Genomic DNA, 22,500 nt, shown 5'->3' with positions numbered 1-22,500 from the left:
CATTAAGCTCTGAACCAGATTATTACAGAAGCAGAGCTATTTGAAAAGCTGGAGTATGTAAGTGATTTGAAGCTAACCTCCCGGCTGCAATACACTCCAGAAGCAGCTGCTGGTCGCGCAGCACCGTCTTGGAGCTCTCAGTGCCCAACGGGGTAAGGAAAAGAGGGGTTGACTCTGGCACCGCCCGACCTGCAAAGGAACAAGATTAAGAGCCAACATTCTGAGCCTGATGGCGGGTCATAGGGCGAGGGAGAAGGGGCCCTGCTGGGAAAGGCCCCAGTCTAACCTAGTTACAAAAAGCAGATGTGTCTGGCTTCTCTCTCAGAGGACAATGTTCTCCTCATCATTGCTACTCTGTCAAAAATGGACTAACTCCAAATGTATTCTAGTGGCTCATCCTCATGTCACAGCTGTAGGTGTTCGACAAGAACAAACTGATTTAAACCGTGCGGTAAAAACACAGAGGTTCCTAAAGTGGCTGTTTATCATAGAAGGTATAATTTGTTCTCCCCAGTACAAATATAATGTAAAATCAGCTCTTTTGCTCAAAATAAGACCACAGTGTGCTGTCTGCATCAACAAGATGTTTTATCATTCGTGAACCAGGAGGTAACACTGTTTTTATACTAAAATATAATGCAACTTGAATGTATCAGGTGCATCTGCTTCTTCTGGCCACCGGGCGTCTTCTGTAAAAGGCCCTCATTCTAGTGAAATCACAAAACTGATAAAGGCATAAAACATGCACAGCTCAATAAAACATCAGTGATGTGACTCTCAGATCTCTGTCCAGTACGAAATGCACTTCTGATTCATTAAAGATGCTTTTCTCACAACCAACGATGTGATTTGAACAAACCCCAAATCACGATGCGTCAAGGTTCACACAGCATTATTTTTACAGTTCTTTGACAGTAATCTTCTTATTTTTATGTTTTTTTAAATAACTCAGTTTAGTCCAGTCAAAGGCTGTGGCTTTTTAAACAGAATTCCTAACTACTGCATAAGTATGTAAACTACTGCATTTCTATGTAAAGTACTGCATTTCTATGTAAAATACTGCATATATATGTAAATTACTCCATTTATATGTAAACTACTGGATAAATATGCAAACTACTGCATTTATATGTAAACTACTGCATATGTATGTAAACTACATGTAAACTATGTAAAAAAAGTAACCTTTCATTTATTTTCTACCACCGGGGTCGCGGGTGACTGGAGACTACCCCAGTGACTTTGGGCCTTAGGCGGGGTACACCCTGGACAGGGACCAGCTCATCACAGGGGTGTAAACACAGAGACACACAGAGACAGAGACACACAGAGACAGAGACACACAGAGACAGAGACACACAGACAACCATTCACTCTCACATTCAGTCACTGGGGCAATTTTACAGTTGCCAGTTTTTCCAAACACCTTCAACATCTAGTGTTAGCTGATACTAGCATAGCATAGCATAGCATAGCATAGCATAGCATAGCATCAGTGCGAGCTGTGTCAGAAGCTAAAGAAGCGCTAACACCCACGAGATCTGGACAAGGAAGAGAGACGTTAGCAAAGAGGAATTAGTGCCACTCGACTCTCAGCTAAAGGCAGCAGCAGGTTAGAGCGCTCCCAGTGTGTAAGTGAAGTACTACAGGTTAGAGCGCTCCCAGTGTGTAAGTGAAGTACTACAGGTTAGAGCGCTCCCAGTGTGTAAGTGAAGTACTACAGGTTAGAGCGCTCCCAGTGTGTAAGTGAAGTACTACAGGTTAGAGCGCTCCCAGTGTGTAAGTGAAGTACTACAGGTTAGAGCGCTCCCAGTGTGTAACTGAAGTACTACAGGTTAGAGCGCTCCCAGTGTGTAAGTGAAGTACCACAGGTTAGAGCGCTCCCAGTGTGTAAGTGAAGTACAACAGGTTAGAGCGCTCCCAGTGTGTAAGTGAAGTACTACAGGTTAGAGCGCTCCCAGTGTGTAAGTGAGGTACTACAGGTTAGAGCGCTCCCAGTGTGTAAGTAAAGTACAACAGGTTAGAGCGCTCCCAGTGTGTAAGTGAAGTACTACAGGTTAGAGCGCTCCCAGTATGTAAGTGAAGTACTACAGGTTAGAGCGCTCCCAGTGTGTAACTGAAGTACTACAGGTTAGAGCGCTCCCAGTGTGTAACTGAAGTACTACAGGTTAGAGCGCTCCCAGTATGTAAGTGAAGTACTACAGGTTAGAGCGCTCCCAGTGTGTAAGTGAAGTACTACAGGTTAGAGCGCTCCCAGTGTGTAACTGAAGTACTACAGGTTAGAGCGCTCCCAGTGTGTAAGTAAAGTACTACAGCCCACAGAGAACACAACTCACCACCAGAGGGCGCTGAGGCATTGTAAGATGTCTCATTGTACGGCTCCTCTGAAAACACATGCAGCGTGAGTGACTCCAGAGGGTGGAGCCATGCAGACATCCCCACAATGCATTTCGCTGTAAAGTTTTCAAACGGCACCACACTTGTGCTTACGGTAGCTGGTTTGCGAACGTCAGGGGGAGATAAAGGACACTTCAACTCGCCTCACAACAATGAATTCCCTCAACACACAAACTCAGATCACATCTTATTTAATGAGCGAAGAGTCAGTACGGACATAAATCTACAGACACCGGCCTGTGTTACGGACATAAGTCTACAGACAGCGGCCTGTGTTACGGACATAAGTCTACAGACAGCGGCCTGTGTTACGGACATAAGTCTACAGACACCGGCCTGTGTTACGGACATAAGTCTACAGACACCGGCCTGTGTTACGGACATAAGTCTGAGCTCTACAGACACCGGCCTGTGTTACGGACATAAGTCTGAGCTCTACAGACACCGGCCTGTGTTACGGACATAAGACTACAGACACCGGCCTGTGTTACAGACATAAGATGTGGGTGTAGCTCACTGGTCAGGACTCTGAGCTCGTAGGGGTTCTTCTGCTGGATAGTGAAGAGGAAGCGGGCGTTGCAGCTGTAATCCGTCTGTCCGTCTCGGCTCATCACGTGGGAGAAGTACAAGTCTCCGTTGAGGCCCATGGACACGCGCTGATCCTGCTCGATGCTGGTCATCCCTGTGGATACATCACACACATTACTATTACTATCATCAGAAGTGCCAGTCAGCCAGTATTCACAGAGCTCTCAGCGTCAGTGTGGCACTCACAGTTAACACTACGTGACATCAGGCATATGGTCGTCATAACAATGGCCCAGAGCCAATCACAACATAGAATCATCCCATTAATGTGTCACTCAAACATAACGACTAATTAACAGTCATGTGCACTGACACTGCTGCTACTACTACTACTGCTACTACTACTTCTACTGCTCCTGCTACTGATACTACTGCAACCAATACTGCTACTAATTCTACTACTACTACTACTACTACTACTACTACTACTACTACTACTACGACTACTACTACGACTACTACATGTGGTTCATGACTAATAAGAAGAGTCACTGGTAGGGCAGTGTAATCAGTAACATTTCATTTGTGATTACAATTTTGCCTGAATTATAAATGGCATCATTCTGAACGGATCATGCAAAGCCAGGACTAATACATTATAACTGTCTTGCAGTACATAAAGATTAGCTTCAAATAGTCTAGATGACAAATCATGAAAATTATCTTTTCGAGAATAATTACTCACCACTGCTCATCCAGAAGGTGATGGGTGGGGGCAAGCCGGGGGGCGGGTGGCAGGGCAGGACCAGGGGCGCACTTTCATGTACCACTATCTGCTTCAGCTTCTCCTTAGGCCACAGGGGGGCCTCTGGCAGAGGAAGCAGAGACATTTAGTGCTAATACTAATAATAATAAGAGTTTTTTGTTTTGTTTATGAGAGTTCTTCTATTAAGAGTGTTTTTTTCAAACTTCCTATAAGTTATCTGTCCTTTCCTCTGTATCTACTGTAGTGTAACACCAACATTTCCCCATTAAAGGATTATCTTATCTTATCTTATCTTTACAGAGATCATGGTTTTCACATTTGGCTCAATGTTGATAGAAATGACTTAAGAGTGCTGCCCAGTGGTGGAGTGGTTAAGTCACAGCACATATGCCAGGCTCCAAGTGTTGTGAGTTTGTATCCCGACTCCGACATTTACTGCATGTCTTCCCTTCTCTCTCATTCCCATTCCACACTCTTCTCTCCTGCCAGAAAATCTTTTTTTTTTTTTTTAATCAGCATTTATATACGGTATATTTCAGAAAAGCGCTCATTTCTCCTTTGAAATAGCCCCCTGTAGGACACAGGTACACTTGAGTACACACTGAGAACAGCATGTTCTGCCCTGAGCAGAAGGGCCCGGGACAGCATGTAGACATGACCTGTGTGTGCGGTTGTGAGGGCTTTTCTGTGTATGCCTCATGGCAGTGCAGGTGTGTGATCATACTGGAGACACGAAGCAGGATTTTGTGGGACAGCGCCACCCCCAGGTCATTACTGGCGAAACACTGGTACTCCCCCTCGTAGTCCTCTGGGCGATCCCCGCTCCTGAAGCTGATCTCCAGAGTGCCCGATCGTTTCCGTATGTTCACTCTGGGGTCCTTTATGATGTTGAAGAACTTTCCGTTCCTCCGCCATGAAAACCTACGGCACATTGGAGAGACATGAACACTAAATGTGTGGGACGTCAGGAAGTGTAGAGAAGAGGGGCTCCAGACCTCTCACTGGGGGCCCAGGTTTGAGACTTATGGCACTTTAGCATAGTCCCAACACAGCACCATTGCCTGACCAGAGCAGATCAGTTACCGTATTTTCCGGACTATAAGTCGCACTGGAGTATAAGTCCGGTTTTCTTCTCTATCATGCCAAAAAATGCATAATGAGAAGAAAAAAACATATATAAGTTCAGGGTTCAGAATAAGTGGTATCGCATCGCAAAATGCTACGCAATTTCTCTCAAATGCAATGCATTCGTCATAAAAAGGGTGTTTGTATCGCAGCTTTTGCGATACAAAAATGCGCGTTCAATTGTGTCACCAAAGCGCCTTAAAGTACTGATCACTCGTCAATCGATCGTCAATAACAACATGACACATGTAGGACGCTGTGTTGACGTGACAAGTCCCGCTGCTGTCTCAGATCGCGAGTCAGAAAGTGTGAGGAGCCACGTGCGGTAAAGTTAGCGTCACAGATACAGACTTCCGAGGTCAATAACTCCTAAACGCAAAAGTCTTTGCAGATCATTCACTGCCAAAATACTCTTATTTACACTGCCAAGTGACCACGACCTCGTTTTTAACAATCAGATGCGTATTTTGGGCTCAGCGAATTACACTGATCCGAATGTGCAGAGCCGGAGTCGAGAGAAGTGCTTAGGGACCGTCATCAAATGTGCAGCCGGAGCCGAGACGAGAGTACTTAGGGACCGTCATCAAATAGCAAAACGAAAAATGGAATGGAACGTCAAATAGAGCGGTACAATTTGAGTAACGCATAAAATACACCATGATGGACACCACAGCAACCTTTGTTTTTCCATCAGAAGCTTAACACATATTTTTTGTGAGTGTAATGACAATTAATATGTAAATAAGACTCCTGCAAATAGTCATCTGATTGATGATGATATGGAAGAAAGTTGTAAATAAGGCCATATGACTTTGTGTTGATTAATTTGTTCAACAACTAATTTTATTTGCAAGTTTTCTGTTTTATTTAAAGAAAACAATGTTTAAAAAGTGTTTAAAAGTTAATTTGTTAAGAGTTTTTTTTTTAAATAGAGTGTTTACAAATACATTTTAAATAAATAATCGTGTTATGTCAATGGAAAATATTGATTGTTAGTCACTTTCGTGTTTTGCTATGCAATTATGAAATTGCTATACAAATTTCGAAAAATTGTTCAGCAGCACCGCTATACAAGTGAAAATCCTTAATCTGAACCCTGAAGTTGCACTGGAGTATGTGTGAAAATAACAAATAATATCACATATAAGTCGCTCCGGAGTACAAGCATAAGTATAGGTCGCATCCCGGCCAAAACTATGAATATAAAGGTGAGGCTTATGGTCCAGAAAATACGGTAATATGGGCCCAAACACACAATGGCAATGGCTCTTTGCTGTTTTAAAGTAAACTTAAAGGAACATAAAGGTACTAGTTACTTGAATAGAGCCATGCTGAAGACCAGAGGATACAAGCTCCTAAAGGTCAGATGGAGCTAAACAATCAGTTTGTGTACAATATTGTGTTGACTGCTGTTTACTGCTATTAAATATGAAATTATGTGTACTTTGTTTCCTATATGAAGGATTCTTCTCAAAGGCAGTTGGTCATGTTTTAATAAGGGCCCCACAGTATTGTCCCGTGGGCCTGGTCTGCATGTGACTCTGACAATAGCCCTCTGTGTCCGCTCGGACCACACTACCAGCAGAGGCTGAATGTTTGATGAGCATTCACAGTCCAGCGGAGACTATGTCCCTGGGACAGAGCCACAGTGTTTGTGTGGGACTGTGGACATGGAGCCTTTTGTCCCATTCTCTGGAATCTCTGTCCAGTCAGTAATGACGTACGACTCTGGACACCAGCCACTGTGCGTGCTGCTCACATGAAGAGGCACAATCTTGAACTCTAAATATATGTACATAAACCATGTGCAGACACAAGGCCCAGAAGCAAACTGACCTATTAAAGTGGCACTGTGTAATATTTATGAAACTCTTAGGTTTAGACATGTATTATGAGTATATTAAATTTTACAGCATTTATTCACAATACCATATTTTTAATTGTTTATTACGGTCTGTAATTGTATTTAACTCTAGATTTAGCCCTAAACCACAAACGTGTTAATTCAGGTCAGGTGGTCTCCAGCGGCCAATGGGCTCCTGGGGTCACGAGTCTGCTCTGACTCCACACTGGCAGCGATGCAGCAAGCGATTTGCATTGAAATGAACCATATCTACAGTAATCAACTTTATCAGAGTTTCAGAGATGCATTATTATCATTAATAATCCTTTAATTATTCTGGGGTCTACTTGTCCAACATATGTATAACCAACATTTATTTGAGAATTGTCACTGGCAGTAATGAGATCCATCAAAACATTAAACTACTAAAAAGGCATGATACGGCTGAAGTATTCTCAAAGTAATGTATAAAGCAAATTACAAACATTTACCCGTAAACAGACATTTTCAAACAGCCCAGATTCAGAACCAACGGAAAGGAACAAAAACTGCATTTAAGAAAAGACATGAAGGATGAAAAAGAAAATGAGGTTGTTGGGATCTGTTTGCAGTGTATTTTTGTATATTGGCTGTGGAAAAGGGGCCGTGTGTCTTACGTGGGCAGGGGGTTGCCCTTGGCCTCACACTCGATGATGATGTTGTCCCGAGGGTCCACGATATAGTCCTTCACCGACTGCTTCAGGATGGTGGGAGGCTGCTTCACTGCGGAACATCAAGTAAGAAAACAGGGGGTCTCAGAGGGGTCGGCAAAGAAATCACATCTTCTCAATGCATTTGATTACTTATGCTATGAATGTTTTAAGATTCAAATATCGCACAAAATAACAGGAATGAACCGTAAATGTGCAGAAATACGACCTTGCATTACACTGTCGGTTGTTTTTAACCAGCTCTTTTTGCAGTTTTTAAAAAACAGTGTTTTTGATCACGCTGTTGCTTCTTTTATTTGGAAGGGACAGAGCAGAGAGCACGGCCACATTTCAAAGTGTCCGTAATATAACCCACGTACTCAACGCTCCAATGTGCTCCGCTCAGTCAGTCAGAACATAGACTTCTGCTGCTCTGCTCTGCCTTGATCAGGTTCACAGGATTTAAGGAGACATACTCTACTAAATGTACTTTTCTGAGCTTTTAAGCGTGTCATAGCGGGTTTCCCTCAGCATTATCTGACTCAAAGTTGTTTCAGGCATGTTTGAATAATCCTGTTTTGTGCTGCATTTCAGGCTGGAGTGCTCAGAAAATGTCTGTCTTCACCTACCCCCTATCCCCGCCAACATCCCTTTAAGTACAGTGATGATTATTTGAATAGTTCAGTTTCCAAAATGAAAACACACAGAGTGATTAAGCTGTGTGACAATGTGCCAAGTACCTTTCAGTTCACTTATGTTCCAAACTGTTCAGACGTCATTAGACTGTAATTATGTCCGTAGTTACTGACCTAATGTTTCACATTTGGTGGCATAGTTTAAACACATGTGCGAGCCCCATTCCTGACCAAAAGTTTGGATATTTCTTTTATATTCCTCTGAAACGATGGCCCAGACTAGTGCTCTCATGTCAGCAGACCGTGCTGCTCGCTGCAGAGCTGAGGGCCTAATCTGACCGAGAAAAGCCGACAGTTGGCATGGCAACCCTTCCAGCCTATTTAGCATGTGCTTGGATGGAATCAAAAGACAGATATTTGGTATAATGGCATGACATTTAGCAGATGAAAACACAACTTTTCCACATGAATGACTCAGATCACACAGTTAGTAACACTTACACTCTTGTAAGATCTTTGCTGTTAGTCCAGGGGGCGCCAGACCGGAGACAGGAGAGAGACATGTTAGAAAGGGCGTGAACCTACTTAGATTGACTATGTTGTGCTTATAAAAGTAGTGTTATAAGGGGGCAATGGGAGATATAAGGACTTACCTGTGGGCGGGCCGCAAATGGTCCACGAGCAGAAAACAAAAGAGAAAAACACAGGATTTAGAAATATTAGGGGCAGAGGCACAAACTCAGTGTTCTCGCTGAGGGGTTTTGGGATGGCGGGCGGGCGGCGCGAGCGAAAGGCACCATGGCACGAGCACGGTGATTTTAGGGTGCTGTGGCGCGGGCAAGGAGCGCCGCGGTGCTTTTCGCTCACGCCGCAGCACCCTAAGATCACCGTGCGAGCGCCACGGCCGGCGAGCTCCGTCTGCGGGACGGTTTGTCCCACTGCCATCATTCAATCTCAGCCCAGCGAGAACACTGAAACCAAAGAAAAATGTCATCCTCCCTACAACAATAATCAGATCACTTTCATCATTTACATTTGAAAATGGCCCTCGACTCGGCGTGTGGCTCTAGAGCAGCAGAACAGACACAGTTTGGTCCGTGGAGCATTATATGGTTCAAACTGAAAGTAGTTGAACTGAAGCTGAAATGGTGGACAGTTGTTAAGTAGCTGCTAGTATGTTTGTCTTTTTTAAGATCAACGTTCAGCTTCCAAACATACATTTACATATTAAGAAGAAACATATTCAAACTGATCATGAAAACAGTGAGACAAGGATCTAAATCAGGTCCATAAAGTCGAACATCATCTATCAAAACAAATCAAGACAATCACATATTCAGTCATTTCAAATTAAGTGGAAACTCAAAGTCCGTATAATGCAGTCTGTGACTGTGTCTGTGTCTGTGACTGTATCTGTGAATGTGTCTGTGTCTGTGTCTGTGTCAGTGACTGTGACTGTGAATGTGTCTGTCAGAACCAGTGTCATTGCCTGTGTCAGTGTCTGTGTCAGTGTCTGTGAATGTGTCTGTGTCAGTGACTGTGTCAGTGACTGTGTCAGTGTCAGTCTCTGTGACTGTGTCTGTGAATGTGTCTGTGTCAGTGTCTGTGTCTGTGTCTGTGTCAGTGACTGTGACTGTGAATGTGTCTGTCAGAACCAGTGTCATTGCCTGTGTCAGTGTCTGTGTCAGTGTCTGTGAATGTGTCTGTGTCAGTGTCAGTGTCAGTGTCTGTGAATGTGTCTGTGTCAGTGACTGTGTCAGTGACTGTGTCAGTGTCAGTCTCTGTGACTGTGTCTGTGCCTGTCTCTGTGCCTGTCTCTGTGTCTGTCTCTGTGTCAGTGCATGTCTCTGTGTCAGTGCATGTGTCTGTGACTCTGGAGTGCATGGTTGGCCCTAGTTTCCATATTTAATATAGTCCTTCCTCCACAGCGCACAAACTGATAATAATAATATAATAATAATAACTTTTATTTATATAGCGCTTTTCAGTGACCCAAAGACGCTGAACATAATAAAAAAGGGGGGGGTATTTACAGACAGGGGGGACAACACGTACAGAACACATTAATATACAGATAAAATGAACAAGACAGAAGAAGTAGAGAGAAAAAGATGGGGATGTAACAGGGGGTAGAAGTGTAGGCAATGGGGTAGAGGAGGCTAGGGGTAGGGGAGGTCATAGGCTTGGGTGAAGAGGTATGTTTTTAGGCGGGATTTGAATGTTGTGAGTGAGGGAGAGTGGCGGACAGGTTGGGGGAGGGAGTTCCAGAGTCGGGGTGCTGTTCGGGAGAATGCTCTGTCGCCAAAAGTTTTGAGTCGGGATGTTGGTGCAGTCAGGGTGAGAGAGGAGGAGGATCGGAGAGCGGATAATGACATCAGGGTTCAAATAAATACTGCCCAGGACAATGTGGTGAGTGCCGGGGTCATGAGGTCATGGGGTCACGGGGTAAGTGGCTATTCCCCAAATGTTGTGCCATATACTGCCCCGGATTAATAGGACATCACACCTCCAGGGTTCAAAGGTCGTCCACAGGAAGACAGCAGGCCGCCTTTGTGCCTGTGCACCAGGTGTCTTGAGCTCCGGGGTGATCTTGACATGTTCCTGTGGGTGGAGCCACACTCACTCTCCTTTGGGGCCTGGGCCCCTACATTAAGGTGATGGATGCCAAATGTTAACAATGACAATCTATTGAATTTGTATTTTTTTGTCTGTGATTTGGTCATTCCATTAAAAATGTTTTCAGAATAATCACACTTTTGAAATTGCATTGTGCGCTTTTTAAAACATCATTATTCAAATGTAGAAAATGTAATGATTTCATTGATTCACCAATCTAAAAACGTTTCTCAGTCTGTGTTATTTTTATGTTTCCTTGTATCCACCATGTTTGTTTAGACACAGACGAACAATGCCTTTGTCTGATTGGTTAATCTGCCTGTCAATCACTCCCTTTGGAAATTGGAGCAACTGGGTTGGACTCCAGACCCTTCTGGAGCGACTGAGAGAGACTGAGAGAGACTGAGAGCAACTGAGAGCGACTGAGAGTGACTGAGAGCGACTGAGAGTGACTGAGAGCGACTGAGAGAGACTGAGAGAGACTGAGAGAGACTGAGAGAGACACTACACGACTCTAAAAGTGGTGTAGTGTGTCCTCAGCCTGAATGTTTGCAGTTCTACTCAGGAGTTCTTCGTTGTGTCCCTCACGAGTCCCAGGGACAAGGCCTTTAGTGCAGCCCCATGTTCTCAGTGTGAGGACTGGTGAGGGGACTTACGGTCCTGTGGAACCTCGATGGCCGCTGTGTCCGTCCACAACAGCATTGACACAACCAGCGTTGTGACTCCGCCCAGCCCCAGCATCGCTCCCTCTGGTTGGCCCACCAGTCGTCCTTCCTCCTGATTAGCTGGAACTGTGGAAAAGACAGTTGCAGAAAGTGTGCATGTGTCATACAACTGGGGCCTCGGGGGCCCGGCAGATTCAAGTCCCCCATAATTTCCTACTACATTGAGTTACATTTTGCAACAACATGTCATCACATGCCAACAAATATGGAAACCAATAAGACCGCTACGCTAGAAAGCCAAACCACTTTGTGTGTGTGTAATCTGTGAGGGAGTTTGTGACGTGTCAGGCAGAACCAGGTCAGAGAGAGCTAACTTTAGCCTTTTCCTGCCAACCTCAGGTGCACATGAGCATCACATCTGACCAGGCTGGAGGCTGTGGTCACTCACATGTGGTCACTCTGGACTCAAGGTGAGTGCGTGCTCTGCCTTAACATCACAGTCCTCATATCAACAAAGGCTGTTCACTGGATACACCAGTGTACTTCATGTACAATGTACTTCATGTACAACGTCATTGAGCATTAGCACAGCTAAGGATTTCTCATATCAAAGCTAATTTGTTGATTTTGACAAAACAAAGCCGATTGTAGAAGATGTGTCCAGATGATGAGGACAGGATGCTTTTCATTTTTCTGGTATTAGAACCTGAACAGTTATTTTTTTCTGTACCTTTTCTTTTATAAATAATTATCAACAAGAACAAATAAGAATGATGATGTTCCTAAAATAAAAAAAAATGTTGAAGAAACTTTATTTGTGGTCACACTGTAACTGTAACCAGTGTCCAGTATCTTCACTTTTTAATCTTATATTTGGTCAAATAATCTTTAAATAGTACATTTTAATATTGTTTTATCAAATCAAATTAAAATGTTCAAAATAATGTTGCACAAATACATGGTTTTGGAATGAGGTTCTTACGTTGACGCTCGGTCCACTTCTCCGTCTCAGTGGGGCCTTGGCTCACTGTGACTGACCTACAGACAAAAACATATTCATATACGTAAGAAACACAACATACAAACAAACGGGTTCACAGGTCGAGTTGAAATGTAACTGTTGCTTTGGTCTCCCTGTTCTAAGTCTATGAATCACAATCACAAAGCATCTGTAGGAGCTTCAGGTCTCAGTGTAGTTCCTAGTTTTAGTATGAAGTGGTAATAAACTGCAGTACTTATTATTGAACCTGTGGCGATTTAAATTAAAGAAGATCCTTGTAATAAAAGTGTGTTCTGAGGAGTTAGAGAGCATGAACTTTTGTAATTAAGTCTAATCTAAGTAATTCAGTCATTTAGGGAAAGTGAGCTGGGTTTAGACCGTCGTGAGACAGGTTAGTTTTACCCGACGGATGATGTGTTGTTGCAATAAGATAAGATGAGTGGGGGAATTGCAATGTTGCAACACAGATTAGGTACAGAAGTATAATAATAATAAACAGATAACTTATAAAGAAAACTCTTATACTCTTAATAAAAATAACACTTCTATTTACAGCTGTTATATGGACAGAAAATATTGCACCAGGATGTAATACAGTATTGCACATGATTATGACAGTATTGCACATGAGTATGACAGTATTGCACATGATTGTGTCTGACAGCAGCAGAAGGAAAGACCCGTGAAACCTCTCCTTCACAGAGCGAGAGTGTCCTGCATGGTCCAGCATAGATGCGAGTTTAGCCAGGACCCTTCTGTCCCCCACCTCCTGCACCGAGTCCAGAGCACAGCCCAGGACGGAGCTGGACTTCTTGATGACTTTGTCCAGCTTCTTCCTCTCCCTCTCTGTGATGCTGCTGCTCCAGCAGGCCACATCTACAGGAGCTGATGCCACCACAGAGTCGTAGAAGGTCTTCAGGAGTGGCCCTGTCACACCAAAAGACCTGAGTCTCCTCATGAAGTAGAGCCGACTCTGGCTCTTCCTGTGCAGTGCGTCTGTGTTATGAGTCCAGTCCAGTTTGTGGTTCGAATTAACTCCGCATCATCATCGTCCGTGATGAGTCCAATGATGGCAGAGTTGTCAGAAAACTTCCACAGGACCCAGGTGTCCGTGTCGTGTCTGAGGTCTGCAGTGTAGAGGGTGAAGAGAAAGGGCGTGAGGACGGTGCCCTGGGGTCCCCATAATGCAGGTCCGAGTGTCAGACACACAGTCCGTCTGGTCTGTGAGGTAGTCCAGGATCCACTCTGCAGGTCGTACTCCACTCCAGCCGTCTCCAGCTTGTCCCTCAGGAGCTGATGGTGTTGAAGGCGCTGGAGAGATCGAAGAACAGGATCCTCACAGAGCTGCCAGGCTTCTCCATTTGAGAGAGAGAGCGGTGCCAGTCATTTTCTAGGTATGAAACAAATTGCCATGATTGGCAGGCTAGTATCCCAAATATGCTATTCTTTTTATTTTTTTATTTTGTCCCCGTAGGCTTTATCGACAGGAAAGTAGGGGGAGGACAATTGGAGTCGGGAATCAAACTCAACTCATGACACTGCGGTCGGCTGCACCTAGAGCCGACATGTGCTGACATATATGCTATTCTATCTTATTTTCAAGTCTGAACTCTAGGTGGCTGGATGAAGTATCTTTTAATTAAGTTGAGGCCTCACTTTACAGAGTTTCCGAATGATGGCCGCCCAGCTCGGTCATGTCTGTTGAGCTGCGGTAAAATCCATTTGATTTATCCAGCAATATTACGAGTTCACCTGGGGAGATTCAATATTTCGACATGGGAGCACACATATAATGAGCTTGGACACTTATTTCAGGAACATGTCTAAGAAACAAAGGAAGAAAAAAGGCACAGAGAACTGGACTAGCTATGCTACATCTATCCTAGCTAGTCAGTTACAGCACTGGCCCCCAGGAGCGAGATAGACCCAGTGATTATGGCGCTTTGTGGGAGATAACTGATGAGATTACAACGGCAGTAGACGCAAAGAAAGATGCAGCCCTGGCAAAAAAGCTTCATTCGATTCAAGGCTAAGGAACTGGAAAGCCGAGTCACAGCAGCCGACGAGGAAATCCCTCATCTGAAAGACACGGTCTCTACCCTGTCAACCAAAGTGGCAGATTTGACAAACCAGGTACGTGTCTTGAGAGAGGAAGTGGACAATCTTAAGAATTATAATTACAGTGGAAATCTGGGGATTCTCTGTATTCCAGAGGCCACTGAAGGGAAAGAGAAAGGGAAAGAATGTTTATGGAGACCTGGATCCCCGAATATCTAAAACTTTCAGCAAAGCCAGGTTAGGTTTAGTTATTGCAGCAGTAGTGTTATAAAACAGTAATGACCGCCTCGTGTTCAGAGGAGAAAGTTTCAAAACCGATTAAGCACTTGCGTTAGGTTTTACCTCTGTTTTGCTGTGCGTGAACGCAAACGATATAGGTTATACGATAATGTTGATTATTGGTAATGCTAGAGTACTCTAACGCATTACTTGTACAACACAATAGTGCAGTAACGTAACATGTTAGTTTTCCATATTGTTCCTGTGGCTGATGGATGTGTATGGACACAGTTTTATGCAAAAACCTGCTGCTTTTGAAATTCTAAGAGCTGCTTTTACAATATATTTGTACTGGTCCAAACACATGTGGCGTTATTGCATGATAAAAATCAGGTGCAGTCGCTCAGATGATCTGCTGTTATTGATGTCCTTTAGTTTAACTCATGTTCCCAAAAACAGCAGCACCAGACGCAGCAGCCTGCAGTACTCTCCAGCCCTCTCCCTCTACAACTACCATTAGTGAAGCGCAGACTGGCTGTCATGGTAACGATGAGGAAATTATGTCATTGTCGCGGCCAATTACTCTGGTTCCTGTCAACGTTTGACCCCTAGAGACTCTATTAATGGTGTTGGTGTCCTCTACCCTCCCAACGAACCATCAAAAAAACAACAAAGACATTTTCACAATGGAAAACTAAACATTCAAAGAACTGCAGACATGTACAAACAGAATGTGTCCCATTTGTCAGACACTATTCACCCATCCCAACATCTTCTCTCACATTAATGACATCAGCCTGCCCAAGGACGACAGGTGGAGATGAGCACTTGAGCCTGGTCATCTCTCCTGGTCAGGTTAATGTATATCGTGTGCTGTCCCTGTCACTAATTAAACTAACTTAACTTAACATTATCCATCATCAGTTTTTTTCTTCTGTTGTTCTGAATATATACTTTGAATTTAAAATATAGAACAAAAGATCTCAAACACTGATCAGAGAGAGGAGGAAATAAAAACTAACATGATGGCTGCCTAGTTTTGACACGTCTGTGTGGCAGTTGCCAGGGGCAGGGTAATGGCCAGGGGCAGGGTAATGGCCAGGGGCAGGGTAATGGCCAGGGGCAGGGTAATGGCTGTCGCCTCAGCAAAACAAAAGGCAGAAAAATGTAAATGATTTACAGAACAAACTAAAGCTGTTGAAAGCTAAACATGCTGAAAACAAGGATCCTCAAATGCTACTACTTTAAAAAGAAAAGGAGTGAGATTAATGACCTTATCTCAAAGGAAATAATAAAAATGCTCTTCATCAAACAACGATATTATGGAAGAAGTTCAAAATTCTCAAAATTATTAGCCTGGAAGCTTTGAAAACAACAGGCAGAGACAAAATGTTAAAATACGAGCAAGGCAGAATTATGTAATTTTAACCAAACAAGACCAAATACAATCAGCATTTGAATCCTTCTACAACAACAACAAGAAATACAATTGACCTGCCATGACCGAAGTGCCAAATAAAAAATGAGGTGCTGAAACAACAACTACTGAAATTGAAAGTGCAATTAAACAATTAAAAAACTACCCATCTTTCAAATGTGAAAAAAATAAAGAAAAATAATCCTGTTTAGCACTAGTTTAGACGTATTTGGTCTTTGTTTTGTCCTTTTTAAATTCAGCTTTAGACCAGTTTTGATTCTGGGTTAGTCCTGGTTCTGATCTGGTTGGTGTTTGTCAGGTCATGTTTGCAAAGGCATGTTGGTAAAAATCTTGTATGCATTTCCTCACAAAAATCTTATCTATCAGTAGTTATTAGTCATTTGTATTAACAAAATGTATTTTGTGTGGCCTTGGCCCACTGAAAAATAGCCCTGGAACATTTAATTATGTCCAAATGTATGTAACTAATAGTCCAATGATGAGACAGGATATGTATATATATATATATATATATATATATATATATATATATATATATATATACACATATAAATATTTAAAAAAAATTTTGACAGGTGGATCGGCAGCAGCAGCTGCAGTGATGCAGTCGCTGCATCGGACTGTTGTGGTAAAAAAGGAGCTGAGTCGAAAGGCAAAGCTCTCGATTTACTGGTCGATCTACGTTCCTACCCTCACCTATGGTCATGAGCTTTGGGTAGTGACCGAAAGGACAAGATTGCGGATACAAGTGGTCGAAATGAGTTTCCTCAGGGTGGCTGGGTGCTCCCTTAGAGATAAGGTGAGGAGCTCGGCCACACAGGGGGAGCTCGGAGTACAGCCGTTACTCACAGAGAAATGCAGACTGTTGGAGAGGATGTGACAGCAGGAGGCAAACCACTATCAAGTGATTTGGGACTGTCCAGTTACCCAGAAATATTGGACTGAGATCAAAAAAGTACAATACAATCAGCAGATATATTTGGAGCATACTCAGCAGGGGAAAGGCCCTCACAAAAAGTTATGAGACAATTTGTTCTGACAATCAAGGACTGGACTAACATTATAATTGACAATCGCAAAATGTTAAAAAAATTACATTTCGACTAAATTTGAAAATTAACAAATTTGAAAGACATTAAATGAAACATTGGGATGGATAAAACAGAATTGTAGATTAGGACTACCAACTTTGAATATTGGTTTATCTCTGCAGAGGAGAAAGTGCACTCTGAGTTCTCTGTGCATGTAAACATAGTGATTCTTAGGAAATTTGCAACCAACTTGTGTTTTTCTTCCCATAAGACAGCTAATTTACCTGTTGCATGTTTGAGAGGTGAGAATTCTGCCTTTGTCAAAATATATCAGGTAAATTAGTTTAGAGTTTGTTTTTTTACATCTGTTTTATTAGAAGAAAGAACGCAAGTAGTTATCAAAAGAAAGACAGAATGAATATTCCTTTTGGGGCCAGGACTTGAGATGAGATTCCAAATCTCAATGTTACTATCCTGAATAAAATAAATATGCAGAAATCCCGGGTTACACAAAAATGATTATTACTTGGTTTTCCTTTTGGATACCCCAAATCTGGTCCCCCTTCTAGTACTAGAAGTCACGTCGCTTTCTGGTTGCACTGTGAAGCTTTTAAACTCCTTTGTATGAATTATGGTTGTTTTCAGCATTGGCACAGCCTCAGTCAGAATCAAGCTGCACTAGTCATAAGATAAGATAAGCTTTATTTGTCCCACAATGGGGGAAATTCCAGTGTTGCAACAGATATTACGTACAGAAACAGATTAGGCACAGAAGTAAAATAATGAAAACAGATAACTTAACATTAGCAATTATCTGCGCACTCTTCTGAAATGAACAGAGGCTGCAGTGCAAATACAGATCACAATAACTGCCCCAATCCATAAAAAGACACCCATGAAAAAGACGATAGGCAATATTAGAGCTCCATGGACAGGGGGCTGAGGATGAAGGAGGGACACTGGGGGTGGTTGTCAGGAAAGACGCACATGAATAAGGGTGTTACGCTCGGTGGAGGCTGCTGCACCATGTTACCAATGACCTACTTCTATCAGACACAAGTCTATATGAGGACGGATGGGGGAGGACGCAGACCAGGCCAGAGGAAGTGCTGTACAAACTGCAAAACCAAATTCATTCTAGTTACTGCGTCTGCTGTCTCTAACATCATTTCCCACAGGCAAGATCAAAAACCCAATATCCAGAAGACATTGTCAATAGGCCATGCATACATTTATCAACATCAAGGCAAGGCAAGTTTATTTGTAGAGGCATAAAAAAGAGAAGATTTCAAAGAAAATCCTTTCAGTCATATGCACAACTAAACAGAACAGTTTTTTGCTTAGATTTGAAAATTGTCAGAGTAGAACAGTCTTACTCTACCTTGATTGGGGTCTGGGAGTGACAGGTGAGTTTTATCATGGTTTATTCAGTGGCACATGAAACTTTATTATAAGTGAATCTGTCTGAGCAGTATACAGTTGATGTGAGCGCCTCTGCATATGTGTGCACTTTGTGCAGTGAGAGCTCTCCGCTGTATAAATAAGGCAAATAGGAGAAATTTATAAGAAACAAACATAGTCCACCGAGTTTGTATATACAGTGTGTCAAATACATGTCTTAATAATAAATACTAATGAACTACGTAATATTTTATTTCTAAAAAAGTGTTTAGTTAGTATGACTTTAAAATGTTGCTAAAAGGGTGAAGGTTGTGCGTCTTCAGGGCTTGATTGGCTCAACCCAAAGGAAGAAAACAATCATTTAAATATTTAGGGTTTGCACATCTTAATTTAAAAAAATAGAGTCTAAGCAGGGACACCCAGACTTCCCACACCCCAGAAAATGTCTCCAATTCCTCTGGAGGGATTCTAATGCATTACCAGACCAGCTGAGAGATAATAGTCCTGTCCCGGGTCTACCCTGGGGCCTCTTCCCTGTGGGACATGCCCAGAACACCTCCCCAGGGAGGCCTTGAGGAGGCCTCCGGAATAGATGCCTAAGCCACTTCAGCTGGGTCCTCTCGATGTGGAGGAGCAACAGCTCTACTCTGAGCTCCTCTGGCATTATTGAGCTCCTCACCCTCTCTATAAGGGAGCGTCCAGCCACGGGGTCAATAAGACCCCGAGATATTTGAACTCCTCCACTCCCCCACTCACGTGGAGAGGGCAAGCCATCTTTTTCCAGTGGCGAACCATGGCCTCTAATTTAATCCCAGCTGCTTCACAATCAGCTGCAAACCGTCCCAGTGCATGTTGCAGGTCCGGGTTTGATGGAGCCATCAGGACAACATCGCCTGCAAACAGCAGAGATGAGATCCTGTGGTCCCCAAACCTGACACCCTCAGACCCCTGACTGCGCCTAGAAATTCTGTACATAAAAACAATGAGCAGAACCGTTGCAGCCCTACATGTCCAACATGCACTGGGAACAGGTCTGACTTACTGCCTGCCATGTGAACACAGCTCCTGCTCCGGACATACAGGGACCGGACAGCCCGGAGCAAAGAGCCCTGGACCCCATATTCCCGGGGCACTCCCCAAAGGACACTCCGAGGTTCACAGTCGAAAGTTTTCCAGATCCACAAAGCACATGTGGACTGGTTGGGAAAACTCCCATGAACCCTTGAGTACCCGTTGGAGAGTATAGAGCTGGTCCAGTGTTTCACGACCAGGACAAAAAACACTTCTCCTGAATTTGAGGTTCGAATGTCGGTCGGATTCTCCTCTGTAATAGTACCCTGGAATAGACCTTACCAGGAAGACTGAGGAGTGTGATCCCTTTGTAGTTGGAACACACCCTCCGATGATCCCCCTTCTTGAACAGAGGGGCCACCACCCCGGTCTGCCAGTCCAGAGGCACTTTCCCCCACCGCCGAGCGATTGTTGCAGAGACATGTCAGCCAAGACAGTCCTTCAACTTCCACAGACTTAAGGTACTCTGGGCGGATCTCATCCACGCCCGGATACCTGCCACCATAGAGTTTGCCAACAGCTTCTGAGTCCTCAGTCTCTGCTTTCTCTTCGGAAGACTTGACAGCAGGATTGAGAAGGTCCTCAAAGTATTCCTTCCACCCTTCCACGACATCCCCAGTCAAGGTCAACAGGTCTCCACCAGCACCATAAACGGTGTTGGTGAAGCACTGCTTCCCCCTCCTGAGACACCGGTTTGCCAGAATTTCTATGAGGCAGATCGATAGTCCTCCATGTCCTGCACAAACTATTCCCAGCATCGTTTTTTCCCCCCACTGTGACAGCACCTGATAGGCATCCCTTACTTCCAGTGTCCACTATCGGGTTCGGGGGTTGCTGCCACGACAGGCACCCACAAACTCGCAACCACAGCTCTAAGCAGCTGCATTGACAATGGAGGTCGAGAACATGGTCCACTCAATGTCCCTGGTCTCCCCTGGGATCTGGGAGAAGCTCTCCCTCCCTCTGCTGACAGAGGACTCCGCAAGACGTTCCCAACAGACCCTCACAATGCGCTTGGGTCTGCCAAGTCTGTCTGGCTTCCTCCTCTGCCAGCGGATCCAACCCACCACCAGGTGGTGATCGGTGGACAGCTCTCCAACATGACACGACAACAAAGTTGATCATTGACCTCCGGCCTAGGGTGTCCTGGTGCCATGTGCACTGATGGACACTCTTGTGCTTGAATATGGTGTTTGTTATGGACAGTCCATGGCTAGCACAGAAGTCCAATAACTGAACACCGCCCGGGTTCGGATCGGGGATCGGGTTCAGGGGTCACTGTCAGTGACAGTTTGGGTTGAAGTCCCTCAGTAGAACAACGGAGTCCCCAGTCAGTGAACTGGCCCCTGCCGTAGACGGCAACCCACGTTGTGCACGCCCAGGCCCCGTGGGAGAAGACACTTGTCGTTGAGTGCTCACACCAGGCCTGGCTGTAGGGTGGTAACAACAATTCGGGCGATGTAACTGGCCTTGGTCATAAAATATAACTAGCCTATATCGCAACGCATAAAATGTCGTCTTTAAATAATAAACAACATGGAGCAATTTGTACTTAGTTCCAGTAATATATGTTTAAATATCTTGTGTCATGGCCTGCTTATACATGCTACTGACCCCTGCTCCGAGCCAAATGTATCCCCGAGCAAACAATAAAAGAAACCTGAATCGTACAGTGCAACATCTATGATATTGACTGCTTTGTTTTTCCTCTTTCATGTGAATGTTCATTGAATCCATTCAGTCCTCAGGCCTGGTGACCCCATCGCTCATTATCGTGTGCATCTACAGCTCTATCCAATCAGAAAGCAGGGTCTCAGGTTCCTTAGCAACCGCCCCACAAGGGTAAAAGCAGGAGGGAGGCAGGGGGCGGTAGGCAGGGGGCGGGAGGTCCGGGAGCAGTTGAACAGGTGCCTGACATCAGAGCTCTAGTGTGAACAAAGCCTGAGGAGTGGCTGCTGTATATTTGGTATAGAAATAGTAAAATAAAAACAAAGAAAGACTAAATGAATGACATTGTCTGAGGCCGTGAGTCTGGGCCATGTGTCTGCACTGATGCTGTACTGATTATGATTATCATGTAATAACGTAAACTCTGCTGTGTCCCAGTACTGATAATATATTGTAAAAGCATCTGTTTGGGTCAAAATGAGACATGGCGCTTTCTCTGCAGCTTATTATAAAGTGTCTTAATCTCAGAGAAGCAGGAAGTGTGCCATTAGCATGCTAATGTTTTGTTAGCTTTACTCGGGACAGTAAACTCATTGTGGTGAATAATTAAGATTTTCCTTTATTGTCCACACATGGGGAAATTTCATTGTTGCAACGCAGGTAGATACAGTAGAAAAGGACAGATAACTTATAGGAAGTTTAAAAAAACACTCTTATAAAGAAGAACTCTTATAAACAAAAATTCCTATAGACAAAACCTCTCATATCTTAATAAAGAATGGAGGGGGAAAATAAAGATAAAATAAAACAAAAACACCTAGCGTAAGACAAGATAATACTAATAATAATGGTAAAATAAACTCTATTTACCTCAGTTATATGCACATGAATGTGACATTATTGCATGTGAGTACGACAGTAACTGCACATGACATTAGGATGTTGTAAACTCATTTGTAAGTGAGCGATACGGATTACTGCAAAGAAACCCTCCAGTTCTGCCTTTCTATGTTGTAATAGGGTAAAAAGCTTAAGCGGGCGATTACAAATACAGTATGTAGCGTGGTCTCAGGGCCAGGGAACATTTCAAACTTGATTTAAGAAAAGGCTCAACACTAAAGCAGTAGTTGTTTGACACACTTCAACAGCGGGAGGTCAGTCTGATGTTTTATTCTGACTAAATAAGAAAGAAGTGCAGCACAGACGGATGAGAGACTTTGAGAGAGCACTTTGAAACACTTCACTTTTAATGAGAGGAACGTAAAGGTATAAACGCCCATCAGCTAATCACGTGGCTGCATTCAGGCAGGTTTCATGCTGAGGAAAGAGTTCAGTGTGTGAGTTTCTGAT

The 22,500-nt window shown here is 43.7% G+C and overlaps 1 protein-coding gene across 1 annotated transcript in view; it reads right to left on the bottom strand.

Annotated features, from left to right (window-relative positions):
- nfasca (neurofascin homolog (chicken) a) overlaps positions 1 to 22,500 on the bottom strand; it is a 105,644-nt gene that overhangs the window by 45,811 nt on the left and 37,333 nt on the right. Inside the window, exons 2-9 of the mRNA XM_072451435.1 lie at positions 11,256 to 11,390; positions 8,485 to 8,502; positions 7,316 to 7,421; positions 4,416 to 4,612; positions 3,671 to 3,793; positions 2,915 to 3,079; positions 2,337 to 2,384; positions 78 to 189 (exon numbers count right to left, since the gene is read on the bottom strand). Coding sequence (XP_072307536.1) covers positions 78 to 189; positions 2,337 to 2,384; positions 2,915 to 3,079; positions 3,671 to 3,793; positions 4,416 to 4,612; positions 7,316 to 7,421; positions 8,485 to 8,502; positions 11,256 to 11,340 — 854 coding nt within the window. The 5' untranslated portion in view covers positions 11,341 to 11,390. The remainder of the gene's footprint in view (positions 1 to 77; positions 190 to 2,336; positions 2,385 to 2,914; positions 3,080 to 3,670; positions 3,794 to 4,415; positions 4,613 to 7,315; positions 7,422 to 8,484; positions 8,503 to 11,255; positions 11,391 to 22,500) is intronic.

Source organism: Eucyclogobius newberryi, unplaced genomic scaffold, assembly GCF_026437365.1.
Source record: "Eucyclogobius newberryi isolate DKJ021-1_F unplaced genomic scaffold, fEucNew1.0.hap1 SCAF_19, whole genome shotgun sequence".
Taxonomy (NCBI): domain Eukaryota; kingdom Metazoa; phylum Chordata; class Actinopteri; order Gobiiformes; family Gobiidae; genus Eucyclogobius; species Eucyclogobius newberryi.
This window is presented reverse-complemented; position numbering and strand designations above follow the sequence as displayed.